The sequence below is a fragment of the Culex quinquefasciatus genome, chromosome 2 (assembly GCF_015732765.1).
Source record: "Culex quinquefasciatus strain JHB chromosome 2, VPISU_Cqui_1.0_pri_paternal, whole genome shotgun sequence".
NCBI lineage: Eukaryota > Metazoa > Arthropoda > Insecta > Diptera > Culicidae > Culex > Culex quinquefasciatus.
Genome location: NC_051862.1, coordinates 42,535,711 through 42,557,975, shown reverse-complemented (window position 1 = coordinate 42,557,975; position 22,265 = coordinate 42,535,711). Strand labels below are relative to the sequence as shown.

Sequence of the window (22,265 nt, the reverse complement as noted above, 5' to 3'; positions counted from 1 at the left end):
TTTTGGAACGCCAATTAAACAAATTAACTACCCGAGCAGACGGAAATAACGCGGGAATAACATTTATTGATATTGAAAAATACTAGGCCAATAACATTTTATGTTATTTATAACAAGATTTGTTATTTACCGTTATGATTATTTTGTTATTGGATTGTTGTTGTTATTTTTCAAGAAGAATCCATAACACTTTCTGTTATTTTAACAGTATTTGTTATTGAAATGGCATGAATTTAGTTATTACCGTCTGTTCGGGTAAACTCAACTAAAAATCCATGAAAGAAGTTAAAAAAATACATTGCAGATTTGCGTTCCTAAAAGATATTAATGATGTTCATTTTTGATCACTTTTCTTTGAAAATTAATTCGGAAATTGAAACCTTACGAAATCATCAGCACGTATTTAAGTCATTAAAATGCAGCCCTGTTCTTAAGCATTTAATTAAGTTTAGTTTTAAGTTTTGTTTTGGATAATAATAATTGATTTTTTATGAATAATTGTAATTTTTTAAAAGCTATTATAAAATTACATATGAGTGAGTCCCTTTCAAGCAGACGTGGCTCGTTGAAAAGAATGCTCTCATTTTAATTACCTCAAGCACGTTCATGTACCTAACATTTCTAATCACATCAACTTTCTCCTTTTTACGCAACTTCCACTCATGTTCTACCCACAGCCAACCAGCTCCATTTATTCTTATCTCGTGCTGTCTAAAATACAAGGAAACCATTACCCTTGTCGTCACTTTAAACAATACCGATTTTTCCGAGTCCCATCAACCTTCACCAACCAGGGCAGAACATGCTTCCAGGCTGCTCGCTCCACAAACTGTGTGGTGTGACAGTGTCACAACAAAAACGCACAAGCACAGCTATAAAACCAAATTAACCTATTTCTTTTTATTTTTATCTTTATTTCCATTCCTTGCTTCGGCTTCTTACAACAACAACAACTAAAATACACCAAAACAACCTTCAAACGACACTCGCTCGCTCACCACCACCACCATCGCGGCACAAAATGTCACCTGTTTCACTACGACAACCTTGCCCTCCCGTGTCAACCTTCTCGGGCTGTCATCGCGCCTTGCGCTCTTCGCTGGACCTGTTCGTTGGATATCAAATTTCAACGCCTGCTACGACGATCACCTCTATGGCTGCTGCCTTAAAAATTTCGACTCTTTTTCTGTGTCTTTTTTGATAATTATCATCCCTCAACGACCATCCAACCAAAAAAAAAGGTGGCCTTTTGGTTCAGGGTAAGCCGAGCTTTTTGTTTTGCGCGCTCTCTGTTCTTGAGAGAATCCCGCTTGCTGCACGTGCTAGAAGTCTTGCTTGTTTTTGCTGTCATTCTCGGAACTTGTACCATTGACATTGTGTATCGTCGCGCGCTGTACAAGACATGTTTTACAAATTTTCCCATAGAGTGGCCCCCCCTTCTGCCCATGTTCACTAGACCGGATAAATAGTGCTACGACAATGTCAGCCCATTTTGCATGATTTACCGTCATTTTATGCGGCCCAGAGAGTGGAGAAATAAAAACATCCATTCCGGACCGGACCATCAATGACGCCGACCACGGCATGCATTCATTTCCATAGACAAGTGGACGTTTCTAGGTTATGTGACGATTCCCAGCACTGAATCTTTTATGGCTTATTTTTTCAACTAAGCTATTTGCCACGGAGTGGCGCTAGTTTTGCTGTTTTGACAGTTCCCCTACTGTTTACAGATTCGAGTCCAAGTATCCACTCCACTTGTCTCTGACGCTCCCCACACTGGAATTCCACTGAACCGAACCATTTTCCCATAGAGTGTGTTTTTGGAGTGGTCAATCCACCGGGAATGGCCACCGGATGCATTCAATCAGTGTTGGACCCCGTAGTCCATCGTGACCACCCCCCTCCCCCCTCGGCACAAATTAGTTAGTATGGATGAGCTAAAACTATTCAAGTGTGTTAGGCGGGGAGGGATACTCTTCAACCAGACGGGGGAGAAAAAATCTCATCTCGAGGCCGCGAGTGGATAGGGTTGGTGGCCGCGCACTAATTGACCTGGGAATGTGTGCACTCACGATCTCGTATGGTGGAGAGGGAAAAAAGACACTGAGCACTTAAGGTGGCCACTAGCACGTCATGGATGCTAAACGTAAAAATGTAAGGCAATTTATGTTTTAAATAATACATGAAAAATGAGACTGTCAACTTCAAGTTTGATTTATCATATGCAACTTTACGTAATGCCAATGTTAAATTATACCATTTCTGGGATTTTTCGAACAAAGTTACTCCTTTTGTTATTTTGTTTTATAAAAAAATAAACAGAGGTTTATTCTGAAAATTCAGAAATAAAATTAAGAAATTCCACATAGTTCGATCTTAAAAATGCCCCATTGCAGACAGTTTTGACAATTAAGACTGGTGGGACAGGCATGCGCCTATGGAAACTTTAACTAAATAAAAACATAAAAGCATTTTTCTAACTTGTTTTAAATTGCATATGATTTATGGAAATAGTTTAAATCATGTGATTTTGAATACTTAAGGTCACTTTTTTATTTGGCCTTATTGACTTCACTCGGTTTTCAAACTTTTTGTTTTAAATTTTTCTTTATTTCTCCTTTTAAAAAACTCCCAAGTTTTTTTTTCAGCGTTTTGGCTATGGTGGCGCAATAAAAAGAAAAAAACCCGCAATGTTTTTAGATATTTGGAAAGATAATTGATTTTCCAACATAGAAATGTCATGTAGAATTAACAATATTGTACCTTTGCTTCCCCTGAAATGAAAATGTTGCGTGACGACTCTTCAATGACGAGACAACATCGTAAATCTGGACATTCAAAAGCACACTGATAAAATCTCTACAGTTTTGTTTTTTAATCTTTTGCTCTAATTACTAATAAAAAAATAATCTTTTGCTTCTTGAACTGAACGATTTTGTTGAAATTTGAGTGTTTGCCAGCCATTTCTTTGCGTGACGGTAAAAAGAAAGGTGTTTGAGGTAATAAAAAACGCAGAAAAAGAACATTACAATTATTGAATTATAATAGAAATGAAATCTTCCATTTAAAAAATTATTAATTGAAAATGTGAATTTTCGCTAAGAATTGGTCATTTTACATTTTGAAATTTGCCTGAAAGGGCTGGATTTTCGAGATTTATTTGTTGCTTTTTCATTTTTCTGATAAATTTGTAATTAATTTTATTCATTTGAAAAATAAATCTGTAGATTTGGTCAAACAAATGTGAATTATAAATACAGTAACATGTACAATTTTGAAAAAAAAAACTTGAATGGTTATCAAAATTATACTATACATCTAATAAACTATAGTAAATCATAAAAATGCAAATTCTGATGAAAAAAAACTTGACAAAGATGTAGAACTTTTTGAAGTGTTTTTTTTCTTCAATATTGTGCTTTTCGATAAGCACTTGTGAAGCCACAACATTTTTTTTATTTTTTTCAAAATCAAGAAAAAAAAATAAAAAGATTTTCAAAACTGTTAATCAAAAAGCAGGTACTATGTAATATAAAAAAGTCCTCAGGTTTTACCTCTTTTACTGATCCGTGGTCAGATTTTTTGTTGTTTAAAGTTTAGAAGTGTCTGGTTTTATTATAATTAAAAATAGGTTTTAAAATGTTCTGTAATTATTAGAAATCAACTTTTCAATTTTTTTAATAAATAACTATACTTTTTTAATAATAATTTTTTTTCCATCAAATTTGTTGAAAAAAATATATACAACAAGTGTTTACAAAAACTGGATTGACATAACCCCTTTAAAAATGACAATGCATTTCTTGACTCATAATATAACGTTTTATGTCTTTTTTATTTTTTGAGTAAATAAATTTTATTATTCCTTTTTGTTTGAAGGTCGATCAAAAAAATAAGAACAACAAAGGATTAAAAAAAATGCCATGGAAAAAAATTCACTTAGGGGAACTATACCCTTTCTCAGCCTATTTCTATTATCGGCCTATCAGCACTTTGATCATGAATTAAAGGCTTCATATAGTGTTTTTGACTGTTCCAAAGTAATAAATAGTTCAAATAAAAGTGAGCAAGCAACTCTCCATTGTTGATACATCTCAAAATGTTGATTTAATAGCGGAAAACGGCAAAAGGGATGAGAATTGGTCGATCGGCTTAGAGTGATTAAAATGGATATAATTCCCCTATGTACTATTGTTAAGTTTTGATCTTTATGCATCTTTTCCAAAATTGACAAAAATGTTTGACTAAGTTTTTAAAAATAATAGTGAAATTTCCAAAACAAACTAGATAAGACCTACTCATTTTTTGACTTAATTTTTAAAGTGCATCGTTTTTAAATTATTGCCATTATAAGTTTTTTTTGAATATAAATTTGAATATGTCCAAAATAAGTGGTTTCAACCCTTTTGAAATTTCAAAATTATGTTTATTGAAAAATGCAGAATTTTTCGCTAAAAATCGAAGGATAACTAAGCAACGCTGAGAAAATTAAATTTTTACGGCTTTCTGTCTATGCATGATCACATTTCAGCTGCCACAGGTAGTATCAAAAATGTTCAAAAAAACAAAATGTAGAAAATCGTCTCAGCTTCAAAAAGTGTATTTAAAAAATACAAACACTGCACTTTATCGAAATTTTACTGGAGTACTTTTTGGATTGCATTGATTTTTTTATTCAATATTCATAACATAGTCAAAGATTAATGGCCCATTCTGAAATTTTCTAAAAAGTTGAAGATCAAAAATAAAAAAAAATGTTTTTTTTTTTTCAAATAAATATTTAGTGACAAAAAGTAATTTAAAAAAAATTGGCATTTTATCCATGCATCATATTTATCTATATCTACTTGCTGTAGACACCAAATTGATGAAAATAAATATTTTAAAAATACAGATTATTGAATTTTTACATGCCATTTTTGTGCGGACACAGCTGGCAAATTTGTATGGAAAAAATATGGACAAACTAATTAGGCATATTGTAATCTTTGAGCACACCGAAGACAGCCAAAAGTTTCAGTCAGATTTAAAAAACAGCACTTTAAATTTAAAAAAGTCGTAAAAATTGCTGTATGCTTCATATTTCAATACAATTCGGCTTTTTAAAAAATCATAAAAAAAAATTAGAGAACATATTCAAGAACAGTTTCAATACAAAAATAAAGTTTACTCTACTATAGTTTAAATATTTTAACACCCCGGGCAAACGGTAATAACAAAATTCATGCCATTTCAATAACAAATACTGTTTAAATAACAGAGAGTGTTATGGAATCTTCTTGAAAACTCCATTTTTGCATAAGGGTTTAATAACAGTTAATGTTATCATAACAAAATTTGTTATTGGTCTGACATTGGAGGAAAGCCAAAACAACTTTGGAATAACATTTTTTGTTATGAAAGAATACCTCGAACTGTTATTGGGATGATCGGATTAGTTGTTAAAATAACAAAAAATAATAGCAAAAATTTGTTCGAAAAATAACTAAAAATGTTATTAGTCTGTTCCCAAGCAACACACTTTGTCAGATAAACGTATTTCCCAACTGGTTGTATAACCGAACGGCCTCGTTACCACAACTTGTTCTACAACTCCTGTGCATTGGAAAAAGCGCACTTTTTTCTGTTGTTTAACTTGCCAGAATAAGATGCAAGTTATCAGAGTAAGTTGTACAAATGTATCTGACAACACTGTGCTAGCTAACAAGAGATTCAACGAAAAAAAGGGGGCGTGGTTAACGGCTGTGCTGTCAAATCAAAGCGCACACTGAAAAGGAAAGATAGATTGAAAACAGTTGTCTAACCGTTACCCAACTTACATGTAAACAAACAGTTCTTATCAGAATTTCAATCAACGACGAAGCCAATATGAATAGTATCTCTGACTATTTTGGTACGCTTGTTTCTGGCCGATTTGTTTGGAAAAAAATTGAAATTGCATGAAAAAAAATAAAATAATATTTTCGCGCTCTCTAACTGTGATTCATGTGAAACCCTCTTCATGGCGAACTTTTAGATTTTCATTTTTTTTATGAACTTCGTCTTTCCCAAGATTCGATCCGATGACTTCGACGACTTGTTGTTATCTCCACGGCAGGTCCAGGCGCGCTTCCACATCTCTCCACGAGGCTTCATAGTAAACAAGCTGGCCTAAACGTCAATAAGAAGGCTGCTGTCAGCTTTGTTATACTGCAGTGAGCTATACAACTTAACTCCAGAAAAGGCTGTCATTGGAAATAAAGTTATATAAGTTTGTTTCAAGTCAGTTGTTATAACTCCATTATGTAACTTTGTTATAACAAACCGTTTTAACTGTCATTTCGATTACCGTACCACGGAGTAACATTGAAAATTGGTGTGATTTTAATTTGTTTTTTTTTTCTCTATCATGAATTCCGTAAGCTGATATTTTTTGTAGCTTTTACCGGCGATATTTTTTTAAATAATCGGTCAACAATTAAAATTATTGCAATCTTCGATAGATAAACATTATTGAAACTCTAAATACCTCACGTACAAATTTACACCACCTAACAACACGCAATGTCAAGTTGAATATGTTTGTTGAATATCAGTTATATAACCTGTTCTCCGATAACATTTGTGTAACAAAGCGAGAAAACCTAAGGTTATTTATAGAATGGTTGGCCACGCCCATTTTTCAGAAGATGCCGTCACATGAAAATGTTAGATAAGCAGTGAAACAAACAGTGCAATATTATTCTTATTCAACAAACTGTTTTCGAGGAAAACAATGCAGATGAGGGAACAGCATCATGGCATATCAGGATTTTGACGTTTAATTACAGCTCATAAAAAGCGTTTTCGACTGAAATCAAGTGATAAATACCTCAAACGGAAGTGAGCAAGCAAGTTTCTATCGAAGGTGTTCCAAAATAAGTTGTTTAAACAGTGTAAATCAGCAAATTGGATGGAACCCTCCAAATAGGTGAGAATTTTTCCTATGTTGTGTTTTGTTGGAAAAGAGTGAAGTTGACTGTGTTTTAACACTTTTGTGGCACAAAACACGATAGTTACACAAGTCAGTTATACAAGCAGTGAAACAAACTGTTATTTAAGTTATGTTCAGATTTTTTCTCGTATGTTTATCAAAAACAATTGTCTAACTATTATTCAACAGTCGACAAGTTATGAGTGCTACTTGGGTTATTACAATAACGATCCAATAACAAAAAATATCATAACGGGGAATAACAAATCATGTTATGAATAACATAAAATGTTATTGACCTAGTATTTTCAAATATCAAAAAATGTTATTCCCAAGTTATTTCCGTCTGCTCGGGGTACAACTTATGTCCAAACAGATATAAAATCATATTATTGTTATTATTTATCCTGCTTTTATTTAAATAAATAATATTATTTGAACAATTATTTAAAATGGTATCTTCAAATGTTTTTGCAAAGGCAATATCCTCTTTAAAACTGTCTCTAGATACCAGGGTACAAAAAAATAATACAATTGTCAAACATTAATTCAACACTATTTTGAAGCACAAGCTAAAGGTTACCTCCCTAATCCGCGCAAAGCCAATGTAATCCATCAACGCCCTCTAACTGGCAACACTGCCACTCAGCTTCCCATTCCCGTTGCCACCTAGGTACTTAAGGGTAGTCACGGGAAGAGACGCGGGGGTTAGTTCCTGTTTTTGCCGAGAGTACTAGTCACTGGTAACAAAAACTATTTGTGAAAATTAGCACCCTTCAGCAATTGTGTTTGTTTGCAGCTCTGGTGATGTTCTGGGGGGAAGGAGGGGTGAACACGTGAAAACGGGCACAATTTCAAGGAGTGAATCCGCCGCTGGCGCTGTAATTATCGTCATTAGATGACGACGATCACATTGAGTTTTTTTTTGCTCTGTAACAACAAACAGAGGCGCGACATGGTTCCCAGACCGGGGAGAGGTAGTATGTGGCGTGCAGGGTTAATTAGGCAAGCGGGGTTTGGAATGATATCAGTGCACGAGCATTTGTGGCACATGTGGAGTTCGCCGAGAGGAAATACACGATCGTGTGGAGTGCAATCAAAAAGATTGATGTTTGACTTCAACTGACTGGGGTGACCTAGTTTAATGGTGGGGAGGAGATCCTGTTTTATTCAGATTTGAGCTGCTTAATGACTGTATTTTGATCAGAATTTGAATATTTTTTTTTCAAATCCTGAAATAAAATTTAAAAAAACAGCTTTGATTTTACAACCAACTCTTCGTCGGCAATTCTTGCAAAATTATCTCACGCTCATTGTACGCACACAATCCATCGATCACTATCAGTTTCGTCGAGCTGTCGAGAGAGGCAGCCACTTATTGCTTCTGCTGCTGCTCGTCTGAAACAATGCCCCCACAATCTGGTTTCGCCGATCGAACTCGACCACCTTAATTCCAGACATTACCACGTGTTACGCAGGCATCACCTCGTCAACGACGTCATCGTCCTCGGATATCGGACCCAATCGCAAGTAATTTTCGCTCGTGGTGGCTCCCACAGGCCGATTAAATTCAAATGAGGCTAATTTGTGTGTTTTCTGATCTAATTAGAGCGCATTCCATAAGCTCGCGTTTTTGTTTTTTTGTGCAGAAGAAATATAATAAAAAATAACAACTTATCGGTCGTAATATCGCAGAAGCAGGGGCAATTTTATCTCCGCTGCTGCTTTTGTTGCAACCTCAAAGCAGAAAAAGGAAAAAAAGATCATCTGGCATCACTGGCCCCGGAGGGAAAACTATTGGCGTTTGCCGCAGCCTACTGCAATTCACATGCTAATGACCACCGATCACCATTATCATTGGGTGATGAGTTTTGCACGGTTTGAGCGCGCCTTGGGCATGAAGTTGAATTTTGGCCTGGTTTTTCACTGGGTTTGAAGACGACGTGTGCTTAATTGGCGCTTAACGTCACTTGAACGGTTGCCGTTGATACGGATTATGATCAAATGTGGAAATTAGCTTATGGCATGTTAATTTTGTGGAATCTTTTAAAAAGTTCTCTTGATTTCGTTTCCTCCTCGCCAAAATTTCCCATAAAAATCAGTGGAAAAAAATATTTTTTTGGGAAAATAATAATTTTTAAAACAAAACTCGTAAATCAATTTTGAATACATTTTATAAAGTTTATTTGATTATTTTTAATGAAACAGAGCACTTGAAGGCTATTTACAAATTTAGAATTTGACCACAGATCAGAAAAAGACATTAAAATTAAGGAAAAAATACTTTTATAAAGGAGAATGGGCAAATTTGTATGGGAGCTGGTCCAAGGATGTGCACGAACGGGACCAACTTTTTTTGAAAGATCTCACCGAGACATGAAAAAAAGTCTTCTGGACCAACTCTCTAAACCCCGGGGTTCAAAAGTTACATGCTGTTGAAGTTTGAGCATTTTGGGTTAAAATGTACAAAATATCGAATTTTTGCTATTTCTAAAATCATTCATAAAATATCTGTTTCATTATGGATTTCGATTTTCTTAACTTCATTCGACGCGTATCAGCAAAAACTATGAGTTCTGATATGTCTTAGCATGATTGAAACATGATTTCTCTTGTTTTTATCCGTTTGAACCGTTTGTGCAAGAGGCATCCCATAGAAACAAGTCGAAACTTCAAGGTTTTGAAACCGGCTCCGACCCACACTGCTTCAGTGAGTATGGAAGGCTTCAGTGCAATGTTGTAACAACTTATTGAGATGGTCTGAGTCATCCGAGAACTCCTTGGAGTTAAGACCGATGAGTCTACCGCCGTAACAAGCAAGATGTCGGCGGTTTTTGACCACGGATCATACCCGCATGGCTTCAGTGAGTATGGTAGACTACTATGCTGATGTGTTGGAGTGTCCTGGGTTCTCCTAGGACTCTCTGGAGTTAAGATCTGTGGGTCTACTACCATAACAATCCAAATGTCGACCGGTTTTGACAACGGAACATACCCGCATAGCTTCAGTGAGTGTGGTAGACTACTTTGCTACTGTGTTAGGATGTCTTGGGTCATCCAAGGACTCCCTGGAGTTATGATCTGTGGAGCTACAGCCGTAACAATCAAGAGGTCGACGGTTTTTGACCCCGGAACATACACGCATAGCTTCAGACAGTATGGGAGACTGCTTTGTTAATGTGTTGGGATGTCTTTGGTCATCCTTGGACTCCCTGGAGTTTAGATATTTGGGTCACTGTAATAAGAAAAAGGTCGATGATTTTTAACCGCGCATCATAACCGCAAAGATTCAGTGAGTATGTCAGACTGTATTGCTGTTATGTTGGGATGTTCTGGACCATTCCAGGGAGTCCTTGTAACAGCCGTAGACCTACAGATCATAACTCCAGGGAGTCCTTGGATGACCCAGGACATCCTAACACATTAGCAAAGTAGTCTACCACACTCACTGAAGCTATGCGGGTATGTTCCGTTGTCAAAACCGGTCGACATTTGGATTGTTACGGTAGTAGACCCACAGATCTTAACTCCAGAGAGTCCTAGGAGAACCCAGGACACTCCAACACATCAGCATAGTAGTCTACCATACCATGACCATGGCTCAGACCATCCCAATAAGTTGTTACAACATTGCACTGAAGCCTTCCATACTCACTGAAGCAGTGTGGGTCGGAGCCGGTTTCAAAACCTTGAAGTTTCGACTTGTTTCTATGGGATGCATCTTGCACAAACGGTTCAAACGGATAAAAACAAGAGAAATCATGTTTCAATCATGCTAAGACATATCAGAACTCATAGTTTTTGCTGATACGCGTCGAATGAAGTTAAGAAAATCAAAATCCATAATGAAACAGAGATTTTATAAATGATTTTAGAAATAGCAAAAAATCGATTTTTTGTACATTTTAACCCAAAATGCTCAAACTTCAACAGCATGTAACTTTTGAACCCCGGGGTTTAGAGAGTTGGTCCAGAAGACTTTTTTTCATGTCTCGGCGAGATCTTTCGAAAAAAGTTGGTCCCGTTCGTGTACATCCTTGGACCAAATTTGCCCATTCTCCTTTATTGATATTTAATAATATATTGATTTTTTAATAACCATGTCTTACTTTTTTTTTGACAACTGAACTAGAAATCTGAATCAAAAAAATTATTACACTCTATTTTTTTGTTAATTTAAAAGTATGTTATTTGTTAAAAATTACCGAGTTCAAACCGGCCCGAAAAATCAGGGTGCAAAAAAAAATTTTTTTTCCAAAAAACTTCAACATTTTAATGAAAATATAGGTGTAATCGACTGAAGACAATTTAAAATGCATTTTCTGGGTTAAATACCGAATTTAAAATCATATTAAGCATGTTTGGGATCAAATGAAAGTATTTAGAATATTGTGAAATTCCGATGTACTGTACCGCGAAAAGTTTTTTTACGGACAAAAAAAATCTCGTTAATACTTAAATATTTTGGAAACTAATAATTGCTTAATATTTGGGCAGGTGTATTATGCATTTTGAAAAACTTTTTCCATTGAAATGTTGAAATAAAGGCTTGTCATTTCAATTTTCATATTTTTTTTATTTTTTTGCCGAATGTGAATCCAAATTAAATATTTTTAATGTTTATTTTCATTTTTGAAAAACGATATATATTTTTTTCAACAGAGTAATTCAATTTTTTAAACAAACAGCTTCCAACAGATAGCTTTCAATCATGTTCTAATATTGTATTAATTTCATTCTTCATAAAATATTTGATGAAAATTTGAAACTTGTTTCAGTTGGAAACTAAATAAAAATTTTAATTTTAGTGTATAATTGCAACTCTTTGTAATGTTTTACTATTTTCTTTTTAAAAATTATTATTTTTTTTAATATTTTTTTGATTTGTTTGGAATTTAAAAAAAAATCTTTGTTTATATTAAGTGAAAATCATTCTTTGAAAAAAATAAGTTTTGCGAGAGAAATTTTTGTTACCGTTTTATTTGATCCTATATATTTTTCTGGTTACCAAATTAAAAAAAAACAATCCTTCATCCTTATTTAATAAAAAAAAAGCCAAAAATGTTTTATAAGTTTTAGGGAATAAAAACCCCAAATTTTTAAGCCATAAAAAAGTATGCACAAAAAATTTGCCGCGAAAATAGATTTTTTTTTGACTTCAGGTTTTAATGAAAAATCAAATTTTCAAGAATGCACAGTTTTCAAGATGTAGCCACCTAAAGTTAATTTCAACTTTTTCCAATCTTTTGATTTTTTAAATGTTTTCCAATATGGTATATTCCTGAAAATATGTTTTGCGAAAGTTGAGAAAATTTTTCAATCAAATTGCCTAAGAGAGTTGAAGTTAGTTAAACCTCATCCAAATAGCCTTTTATTTTATATTACCGAAATCAAAGAAACAAATAGTCCTGAAATTTTCAGATCCTTTCGAAAAAAATATTTTAAAATTTTGGAATCAGAAATGTAATTGGAACTTTTTCAAATTTTTAAATTAAATATATTCAGGAATGGACAATCATAATTATGATTTTTTAAATAATCGAAAGACTGAAATTTTTCAGTTTAAATTACACTTTAACTTTTTTTGAAAACGGTGCACTTTATCAACACTTTATCAAAAATCTGCAAAGCAGATTTGATTTTACATTAAAAGCTGAAGTCAAATTGTTATATTTTTCCAAATAACACTTTTTCCAACAATCATAACTCGGTGGCAAAGTTTTTGACCATACTTTTCTATTGCACAAAAGTTGTGGGTTTTTTTTTTGTTCTGTAAAATAAATCAAAAAATTGCAATGATAAAAAAATGTTTTTGAAAAATTTAATTTCTGTGAAAAAAAATAATAAAAAATCAGCAATTTATTTTTTGAATGGTTCTCATCAATAGCTACAACTTTGCCGAAGATCCCAAATCGATCAGAAAAATTCCTTCAAAAGATAAAGATTTTCAAAAATTTCCGGTTGATGACAGCTCTAGCGCTGATTTAAAGGAATTATTTTAGAATTACGGAGAACCTGGCCAATTTCCGAAGTCGTTGGGCATTTTCCGGTCCCAACTTAACATAGAGTAAAAACCAGATGGGCCTCGGCTTTTCTGTAAACCTACAATCTTATAATGTTAAATCGGGATCAACGCCTATATTTAATCTGTTTGATGTAAATAGCTTGAAAAGTATAGTTTTAATTCATTGCATTTTGGCCAACAATAATAAAAAAAAGTTTCTAATTGCAATTATTTCTTTTCTTTCCAGGTATGTATCCGCAAACAAAAACCAACAACTTCCACATCTGCAAGGTAAAACGCGCGATCATTCATGTTCAGGTTCAGCAAATTACACCTCCTGCCCCAACTCAGCTCGGGATCCAGCAAATCGCATTAAAAGATTTCGCTCCCTTCAATCAAAATTCCCACACCTGGCCGAAGGCCTGAATGACAGACAGAAACACCTGTCATGCAGCAGCTTTTGCTACTACTACTCATTTGCTCAACTAATCCCGCAACACACAACAGTCGTCGTCGGCAGTAATTCTGTCTGGTTCTGTGACTTTGGCAGCCAGGGCAACTTCGCCCACTATAATTTCCAATCGAAAAATCAATTGTGTCGCTGGACACGCTACACGACTTCTGGTGGACGAGTCTAACCCTTGGCTTTTGTGATCAAAAATCTTTGTTTTTTTTTAGTTTTTAACTAAATAATTCTTGAACTCAGCGAAGTCTTAAAAAGTCAAGTGTCAAATTTTAAAACCTGAGGTTAGAAACTGCGGGAAATGCACCGCCAACCTTCAAATGACACTAATCTCCGGGTTAAACTGGACAAGTCACGGTCACGACATCGAACTCCAAAAGTCCAAGAGTCCACCAGCTGCCGGTCAATACCGCTGATTACAGAGAGGGCGACGGAACTCCAAGTCCAAGAGGCGAAACCAAATTGAACCAATTATTGCACCCCATTTCGAGTAAGTCGTAGCAAGCGGTTTGTTCTGCTCGCTCGGTCAGTCAGTCAGTCAGTCAGCGGTTTCTTGGATATTAAATTTAGCCACGCGGGCGCGCAATTGAGTGCGCACTCACTCACTTCTCACATACGGCATGGCATGGCTACCTACTATTAGCGGCTCATGACGACGATGAATGGTCGAAGAATGGGCAGTTATTATTGGCCGCCGTTGTAATTGTCTACTAGAAGAGAGTCCACGCACAGCACCGCCAGAAGCGGGGAAAGTTAGGCCGCCGGAAACCTTGAAAGTGTGGTGGCATTGGGTGAACGTTTGGTTGGAAGAAAAGAGATTTTAAATCTTCAAAGACGGTTTTGGCACAAAATCTGAAACAACAAACTTATTCGTTTAGTACTAAGAAATGACATTAGTTGAAATCACATTAAATTGGATTTCAATTCGCCAAAAACCATCTGGATTGTAAAACCAGATTTTTATTTCAGAAAATTATGGGTTTGGTGGTTTGGCATTTTTTATTTGAATGTAGTCATTTAACAAACTGTTAACTGTAAGCATGATGATAATGTTTTTCGATGTTCCTAAATTGCTCTAAATGATCAACATAGAGAAAAATATTAAGTTTTAAGGAATAGAAAAAATAATTCCAGAAGAAAAAATGTACTACTAAGTGTAGATTTTTCCCATGTAAATTATTAGCATTTCGGAATTATCCAGATCAAAGAATCATAGCAGTAATTCAAAAAGTAAATGTAAAATAACCATATGAACTCATCGAAACACAAAATATAACCACAAATCAATATTTTGACACTTTGGCTCAATTCTGAGACAAATTTTGTTATGAATAACATAATAGAGCAGTTCTCTAGGTTTTCGGTCATTCGATTTTTTTTGTATTTTTTAATCCGACTGAAACTTTTTTGGTGCCTTCGGTATGCCCAAAGAAGCCATTTTGCATCATTAGTTTGTCCATATAATTTTCCATACAAATTTGGCAGCTGTCCATACAAAAATGATGTGTGAAAATTCAAAAATCTGTATCTTTTGAAGGAATTTTTTGATCGATTTGGTGTCTTGGGCAAAGTTGTAGGTATGGATACAGACTACACTGAAAAAAAATGATACACTGTAAAAAAAATTTGGTGATTTTTTTATTTAACTTTTTATCACTAAAACTTGATTTGCAAAATGCACTATTTTTATTTTTTTATTTTTTGATATGTTTTAGAGGACATAAAATGCCAACTTTTCAGAAATTTCCAGGTTGTGCAAAAAATCTTTGACCGAGTTATGAATTTTTTAATCAATACTATTTTTTTCAAAAAATCGAAAAATTGGTCACAAAAAATTTTGAACTTCATTTTTCGATGTAAAATCAAATTTGCAATCAAAAAGTACTTCAGTAAAATTTTGATAAAGTGCACCGTTTTCAAGTTATAGCCATTTTTAGGTAACTTTTTTGAAAATAATCGCAGTTTTTCATTTTTTTAAATAAGTGCACATGTTTGCACACTTTTGGAAAAAATATTTTTGAAAAGCTGAGAAAATTCTCTATATTTTGCTTCTTGGGACTTTGTTGATACGACCTTTAGTTGCTGAGATATTGCAATGCAAAGGTTTAAAAACAGAAAAATTGATGTTTTCCAAGTCTCACCCAAACAACCCTCCATTTTTTATTATCGATATCTCAGGAAGTAATGGTCCGATTTTCAATGTTAATATATGAAACATTTGTGAAATTTTCCGATCTTTTCGAAAATAATATTTTCAAAATTTTTAAACCAAGACTAACATTTGTAAAGGGCGTAATATTGAATGTTTGGCCCTTTTGAAATGTTAGTCTTGATTTGAAAATTTTGAAAATATTGTTTTCGAAAAGATCGGAAAATTTCACAAATGTTTCATATTTCAACATTGAAATTCGGACCATTACTTGCTGAGATATCGACATTGAAAAATGGTGGGTTGTTAGGGTGAGACTTAGAAAACATCAATTTTCCTGTTTTTAAACCTTTGCATTGCAATATCTCAGCAACTAAAGGTCGTATCAACAAAGTCCCAAGAAGCAAAATATAGAGAATTTTTTCAGCTTTTCAAAAATATTTTTTCCAAAAGTGTGCAAACATGTGCACTTATTTTAAAAAATGAAAAACTGCGATTATTTTCAAAAAAGTTACCTAAAAATGGCTATAACTTGAAAACGGTGCACTTTATCAAAATTTTACTGAAGTACTTTTTGATTGCAAATTTGATTTTACATCGAAAAATGAAGTTCAAAATTTTTTGTGACCAATTTTTCGATTTTTGAAAAATAGTATTGATTAAAAATTCATAACTCGGTCAAAGATTTTTGCACAACCTGAAATTTCTGAAAAGTTGGCATTTTATGTCCTCTAAAACATATCAAAAATAAAAAAATTAAAAATAGTGTTTTTTTGCAAATCAAGTTTTAGTAATAAAAGTTAAATAAAAATCACCAAATTTTTTTACAGTGTATCATTTTTTCAGTGTAGTCCGTATCCATACCTACAACTTTGCCGAAGACACCAAATCGATCAAAAATTCCTTCAAAAGATACAGATTTTTGAATTTTCATACATCATTTTTGTATGGACAGCTGCCAAATTTGTATGGAAAATTTTATGGACAAACTAATGATGCAAAATGGCTTCTTTGGGCATACCGAAGGCACCAAAAAAGTTTCAGTCGGATTAAAAAATACAAAAATTAAAATTGAAGAAAAAAGACCGATTTCGTAGAGAATTGCTCAATATGTTATTGGCCAAGTATTTTGAAATTTCAAAAAATGTTATTCCCAAGTTATATCCGTCTGCTCGGGTAACCATAACCTACAACTTTGGCAAATACTCAAAATCGATCCGAAAATCTCTTCTCAAAATACAAATTTTCTAATACTCACAGACCGATTTTGCTGATATGTTATCAAACATGTGTTATGTTTGACAATTTCCTAAACTGAAAATTTAAAATCATGAATTTAAATAAGTTTTTGTTTTTAATTTTGTAACCCCAGAAATGTTTAAAATACTTTTTCTTGTTTATTTTTTTTTCGCTCAACCTGTTGCATGTCACGCAATGACTCCGCTCATTCTATGACAGCCATGACAAATTTCCTCCTCACGATGTATTGATGATGACGCTCACGATGGGTGGCGCCGGAAAGTGATCAGTGCGGCCGCTTTACCTTCCCATATCAATCAAGCAAAAACAAAAACGATCTAGAAAAAAAAACCAACTCAGTTTGCAAACAATGATCCATCAATCACAGGCGCTTCTGCTGTCAAAGTGAGCTTTGGCTGGCGATATGTAAATTCAGGAAGAAGACTATATGGTACCCATGGTGATGAGTTACGATAAGTCGACTGCGGGTGCAATACACTTTCTTGAGGGCCAAGACAATACACAGCTTGGGTGGAAACATATGTTTGTGCGGGGGTAAACTGACAGCATAATAGACGGAGCTTTCGGGCTGGTACGGTAAACAAAGTAAAGCATAACGAGATGGGGAAAAGGGAAATGACCCTTAAATTGGTTTGCTAAGGCGATTTGAGTGTTGTTGAACTTGCTGAAAAGGTCATTAGAGGTTAGAGGGCGTTTCTGAAGGGTTTCGATCAATAACGGCGCATGCCTTGTCATTCGATGCGTCATTTTGTTACATTGCTTCAAACTCTTGACAGATTCCATTCCGTTCACTAGCGCCACCTATCGCAACTTTCGATTTTGTTTACAAAACAGATGGAGCTGCGCTCGCCACAAAGTGTAACGCGCCCGACATTGTTTTCATTAGCCCCACACGTACACACAATAACACGGTGTATTCTTGTAAACAACGTCCATGACGACGACGCCGCCATCTTCGATCGGAATGCGATTAGTACGCGAACCTAACGAACCGTGGCGCTAATGAAAGCGAAAAGAAGCGCCGACCATTGGTGTTGATTTAGCGCACTAATGAAAGGATGAAAGGCTGGTAGAAGAGGGGAGAGTTGGACCTCTTCTTCTGCTTTGCTTTCTTTCGGGCTCAATAAGTGATCCCGCTTTGGGTGGTCAATGAACGAAACCTTTTTTCAATGGGGATATGGTCATGTCGGACAAAGTGATGTGTGTGTGGCGTTTCGGCGGAACCAATTCGTGAACCTCGTTCTTTTTTGTTGGAGGTTATGTTAGAGTTAGCGAAGCAATTTTCGGGACACAAAAAAAGAAAGGTAGTTCTCGGATTGGCCGCTTGGCGGCGCTACGGTATGACATTTGTCCAAACTACCGAAATTAGCTGTCCTTACCCTAACTTTTCTCGGTCTTTACCAAAGAAAACGTTCCGTCGGAGGGATCGGTAATGAGAAGTGGATTTATTACAGGACGCTTCTCTTTTTCTTGAGTATTTTGTCCGTCGAGCGAGAGAGATTGATGGCGATCGTGATGGCTGGACCAGGACCAGCAGACAGTGAGTTCAGCGAGGGATTGAGAGGAATAAATTGATGAAGGTGTGTAGCGAATTTATGGTTTCAATATGTGATAATGAAGAGCCACGGAGTGGGACGTGCGTTCCCCCAAGGAGGGAGTCAAGATTTTGTTTGAGAAGGCATATATTTTCTTTAGATTTTGGCTTGGAAGAAAGATTGATATTTTAATGGAAATTTCCAACAAATTTAACGACTTCACATGCCAAAATAAATAACTTTCAATTTAATCTTGGAATATTTCATGGTCAAACTTTAAAATAATTGTGTGAATCAAAAACACGTAATGTTAAAACCTTAAAACATATTTTTTATCCTGGTCAACTTGTTAACATTTTCTTACGATATTAGGCTAGGAAACGAAAAGAGTGTGCTAATTTGGTAACAAAATTTGTGAAGTAAGAATCATCAAAGTTTTCATGTGAGTGTCCTAACAAGCATTGATAATTTTGTATCAAAATGTGTTTTTGAAAAACATTCATTCCTTTCTATTGGAAGAATTAGAATGTTTTGCTCGTGACAAAATGTTTAAGAAATATTGTTGTTTTCAGTGCATCATAACATACATTGATAATTTGATATCAAATTGTGTTTTTAAAGAACCTATAAACCTTTCTATTGAAAGAATGTGAGTGATATTTTGTGTGACAAAATTTGTTAAGTAAGAAACATTTTTGTTTTCGTGAGAGTATCATAACATGCATTGGTAATTTCATATCAAATTGTGTTTTTGAAGATCGTAAATTCCATTCCATTAGAAGAATGTGAGTGGTTTTCTGTGTAATTTGAAAATAAAATTATCTTTTCATAACAAATTTTATTCTCAAAACATAACTTTATCAAAACATGCATTGACATTTAAACTCGATGTTATTTTTTTAAATTAAAGGTAAAATAATTTTCCGATACCAAATTTTGTTCTTAAAACAAGCATATTTATGATTACAAAACGAATTCGTTTTTTGGTTGAATCTAATTGACATACTAAAATTTCAAACGGAACACCAACACTGCCTTAAAATAAGTTTTCGAATTGCAAAGCCAGCGAAACTTCCTAAGACCGTAACTTTAATTTCGTTCAGGAAATTAAACCTCCAACCTCAAACCACCATGCTGCGCGCCAACTCCAAATTTGTAGGCGATCTCGCCGAACTTCTTGCGTTGGATTTTCAGCGCTCGAAATTGCCCTAAAATCACCTAGAACCAACTAACGACTTTGACTTTGGGGGCCTCCCCGAGTACGGCTCAGAACCCACACTCCATTAATTGAGATATTTTCCCGAAGCTTTCATTGCCGTCGTTTGTTTCAATAAGCGATTTTTTACGGAGAAAAGAAATAACATAACAACTAAAATAAAACACATCGGATACACTTCTCCCCGTCCGATTTTTGTTTAAATTGAAGAAGAAAAAATACAATAAAACTGAAAAACTGGTTGCTCAAATTATGCTGTACCATGAAAAGCCGCACCGAACAACCGCAGAGAACAACTCCGCAGAGTCCCGAAGCGATTCGATTTCGATCGTCTTGCGAGAACCAACAGGCCAACCCGAACTCAAGAGTGTTTTGAGATGGTAACATAATTTGTTAATTAGTTGGACACATAACATAAATTGATAATTAAATAACAAGTTGTGTTGTTGAACCAAAATATTGCCAATTTTCAATGTTATTGATAACTGATAACAAATTTTGTTCTTATTGACAAAAATAACAATGCATGTTCTTGATAACAAATTACACTCCTGAAGATTTGTATTCATTTGGAACTACCCTATATTAATTTGTTATTTTTGTTGAAAAAAATATCACATATCGAATGTAGGTCAACTCTTCTACTCGGGAACATCCCCAGCGTTTTGTCCGTTGAAACAAACGACTCACTGGGGGAAGAGGAAAAGGGGAAGCAAAACCACCAGCCGAGAAATGTAGGCCAAAAGCGGCAACAATATGACGGTTAAGAGGCAAACACATCCGATCTGCACAGACCAACTTGAACTAGAAACGAGCAAAATAAAGTTAGAGAAAAACACACCACACACATAAACAAGTCCGGTAGAGGGAACACAAATTGCAATTGTTATGGCCGGCAATTTCTTGTTATTGATTTTGTGTGCCCCTCCTTGGTTGATGTCTTTAGAGGAAGTAATCATGAAAACTTTTTTTATTGGAACATTTGGGCCAAGTTAAAAGATGATCATTTTTACAAATTATGTTTTTGTATTAATTTCAAGCTTTGTTCGCTTTTCCCTTAATTAGTCGAAAATCAATTTTCTCTTCTAATTTATCTTATCGCTTTCGATCAGGACCTCCAGCGACGGCTCTTAAAACCTTATCACATCATTCTCACGCCTCACTGCAGATTACCGCGACCAGCCGTAATTATTAAATTGGCATAGCGGCACAGAGGTTTTTGAGGCCGCCGCCGCGTACCGTTTTGCACATTTTTTATGGCACCACCGTGCAATGACAGTAATTTATGGCTTCATTTTTCGCGTTCACTTCTCAAACCCCGTTCGCTCTAATCGTCTCGCTAAATTCGTCACTTTTCAGCACTTTAGTGACGCGCTCGTGCGTAACGTTTTTTGAGCTAGTTTCTTTTTCTTGATTTTTTACTGTTTCTTAAATGCTTGGTTCTGACAATTTTCATTTTATTTCTGAAATGTATTTTCAAATCATTTAAAATCTGAAAAAAAAGTTTGATTTTTTATGTAGAACATAATTTGTTAAAAAATTTCATCACACTTCTAGGTAGATAATACAAAGAATTTAGAAACCCCGCCAGCTAGATCAATGTCTGCAATTTTTTTTGTCCCACCCCCTCCGATTTTTTTTTTATTCTATTTCCCAAACCGCACTGGGAGAGGAAATTGCGCCGTGAGAACCGCGGACCGACAAATTCTTGACCGGTTGGGAAACGGTTTTTTTTCTTCTGCGCAAAAAATTATGGCCTCATTGTTGACAACTGAAACTTCAAACATCTGGGTGTTGCGGTCAGTGTCTGCACTGCGGCATGCAAAAAAAAAATGGACGGAAATTGAGTGTAGAACAAAAAAAAAGTGGGAAATGGCAGAAAATTATTGTTTTATTGGTTTTCACACAGCGGAGCTGGCGAAATATAAGACTTGAAGGGGTAGAGGGTTCAGGAACTGTGCTGGGATCAAAGCTGTTGCATACAAGTCACGAAGTGTTGGAAGTTTCCTGGAGTGGATTGAATTACGCCCACGCGAACGGTTTGTTGGAAGCTTCAAAATGATTTGTAACAAAACTTTCAAACGCATTTCAGGCTTTGTTTTTTTAATCATAACTTGTATTGATGTGTAAATAACAAATTGTGTTCCTAATGATTCAATACTAATTTTTAATATCTTCGATGATTTTAAGTTTTTCAAATGAAGATAAATTAAAAATAAATCTAAATGATCATGATTTCTTCAACAAGCCCTTTTCAAATGTGATCTCTGAAATCATTGAGCACGAACTTGAACCTTGAAATTGAGGGCGAAATTGAATCATTTTCACCGTCTCAGAATCAACAGCAATGAAGCCTTTTGAAGTTGCGGAGAAACGCAGTTCTTTTAACTTTTGGGAAGGAGGGACACTCCTTTGGTCCCCCCTCCCTAGAGGTGAAAAAAGTAAGAAAAATCACATTTGGTCACGGTTGGAAGGGCAAAAATCGTGGTGGAGGTTGAATGCGTTCTGCAAGTAGCGGAATAAAATTGAATTTACCAGACCAAAAGTTTGTGAAGCTTTGCTTTGAATTTTGAAAGAGAAGAGAAAATTTTGATAACCATGATAAAATATGTTTCATTTTTTCACAATTTTCACAATGATTTAAGAATTGTATCAATTATATTTTCTTGTTATATCTTGAAAT

General features: G+C 34.8%; 1 protein-coding gene across 14 annotated transcripts in view; it reads left to right on the top strand.

Moving 5' to 3' along the window:
• The window catches only part of LOC6042198 (SH3 and multiple ankyrin repeat domains protein 1), a 254,779-nt gene that overhangs the window by 106,623 nt on the left and 125,891 nt on the right, over positions 1-22,265 (top strand). For 13 of the 14 annotated variants that reach the window (XM_038255171.1, XM_038255169.1, XM_038255170.1 and 10 more), the window contains one exon: positions 1,242-1,259. The exons of the other annotated variant lie outside the window; for it this stretch is intronic. In XM_038255171.1, the coding sequence (XP_038111099.1) occupies positions 1,242-1,259 (18 nt within the window). The remainder of the gene's footprint in view (positions 1-1,241; positions 1,260-22,265) is intronic. 14 annotated transcript variants of the gene reach the window in all.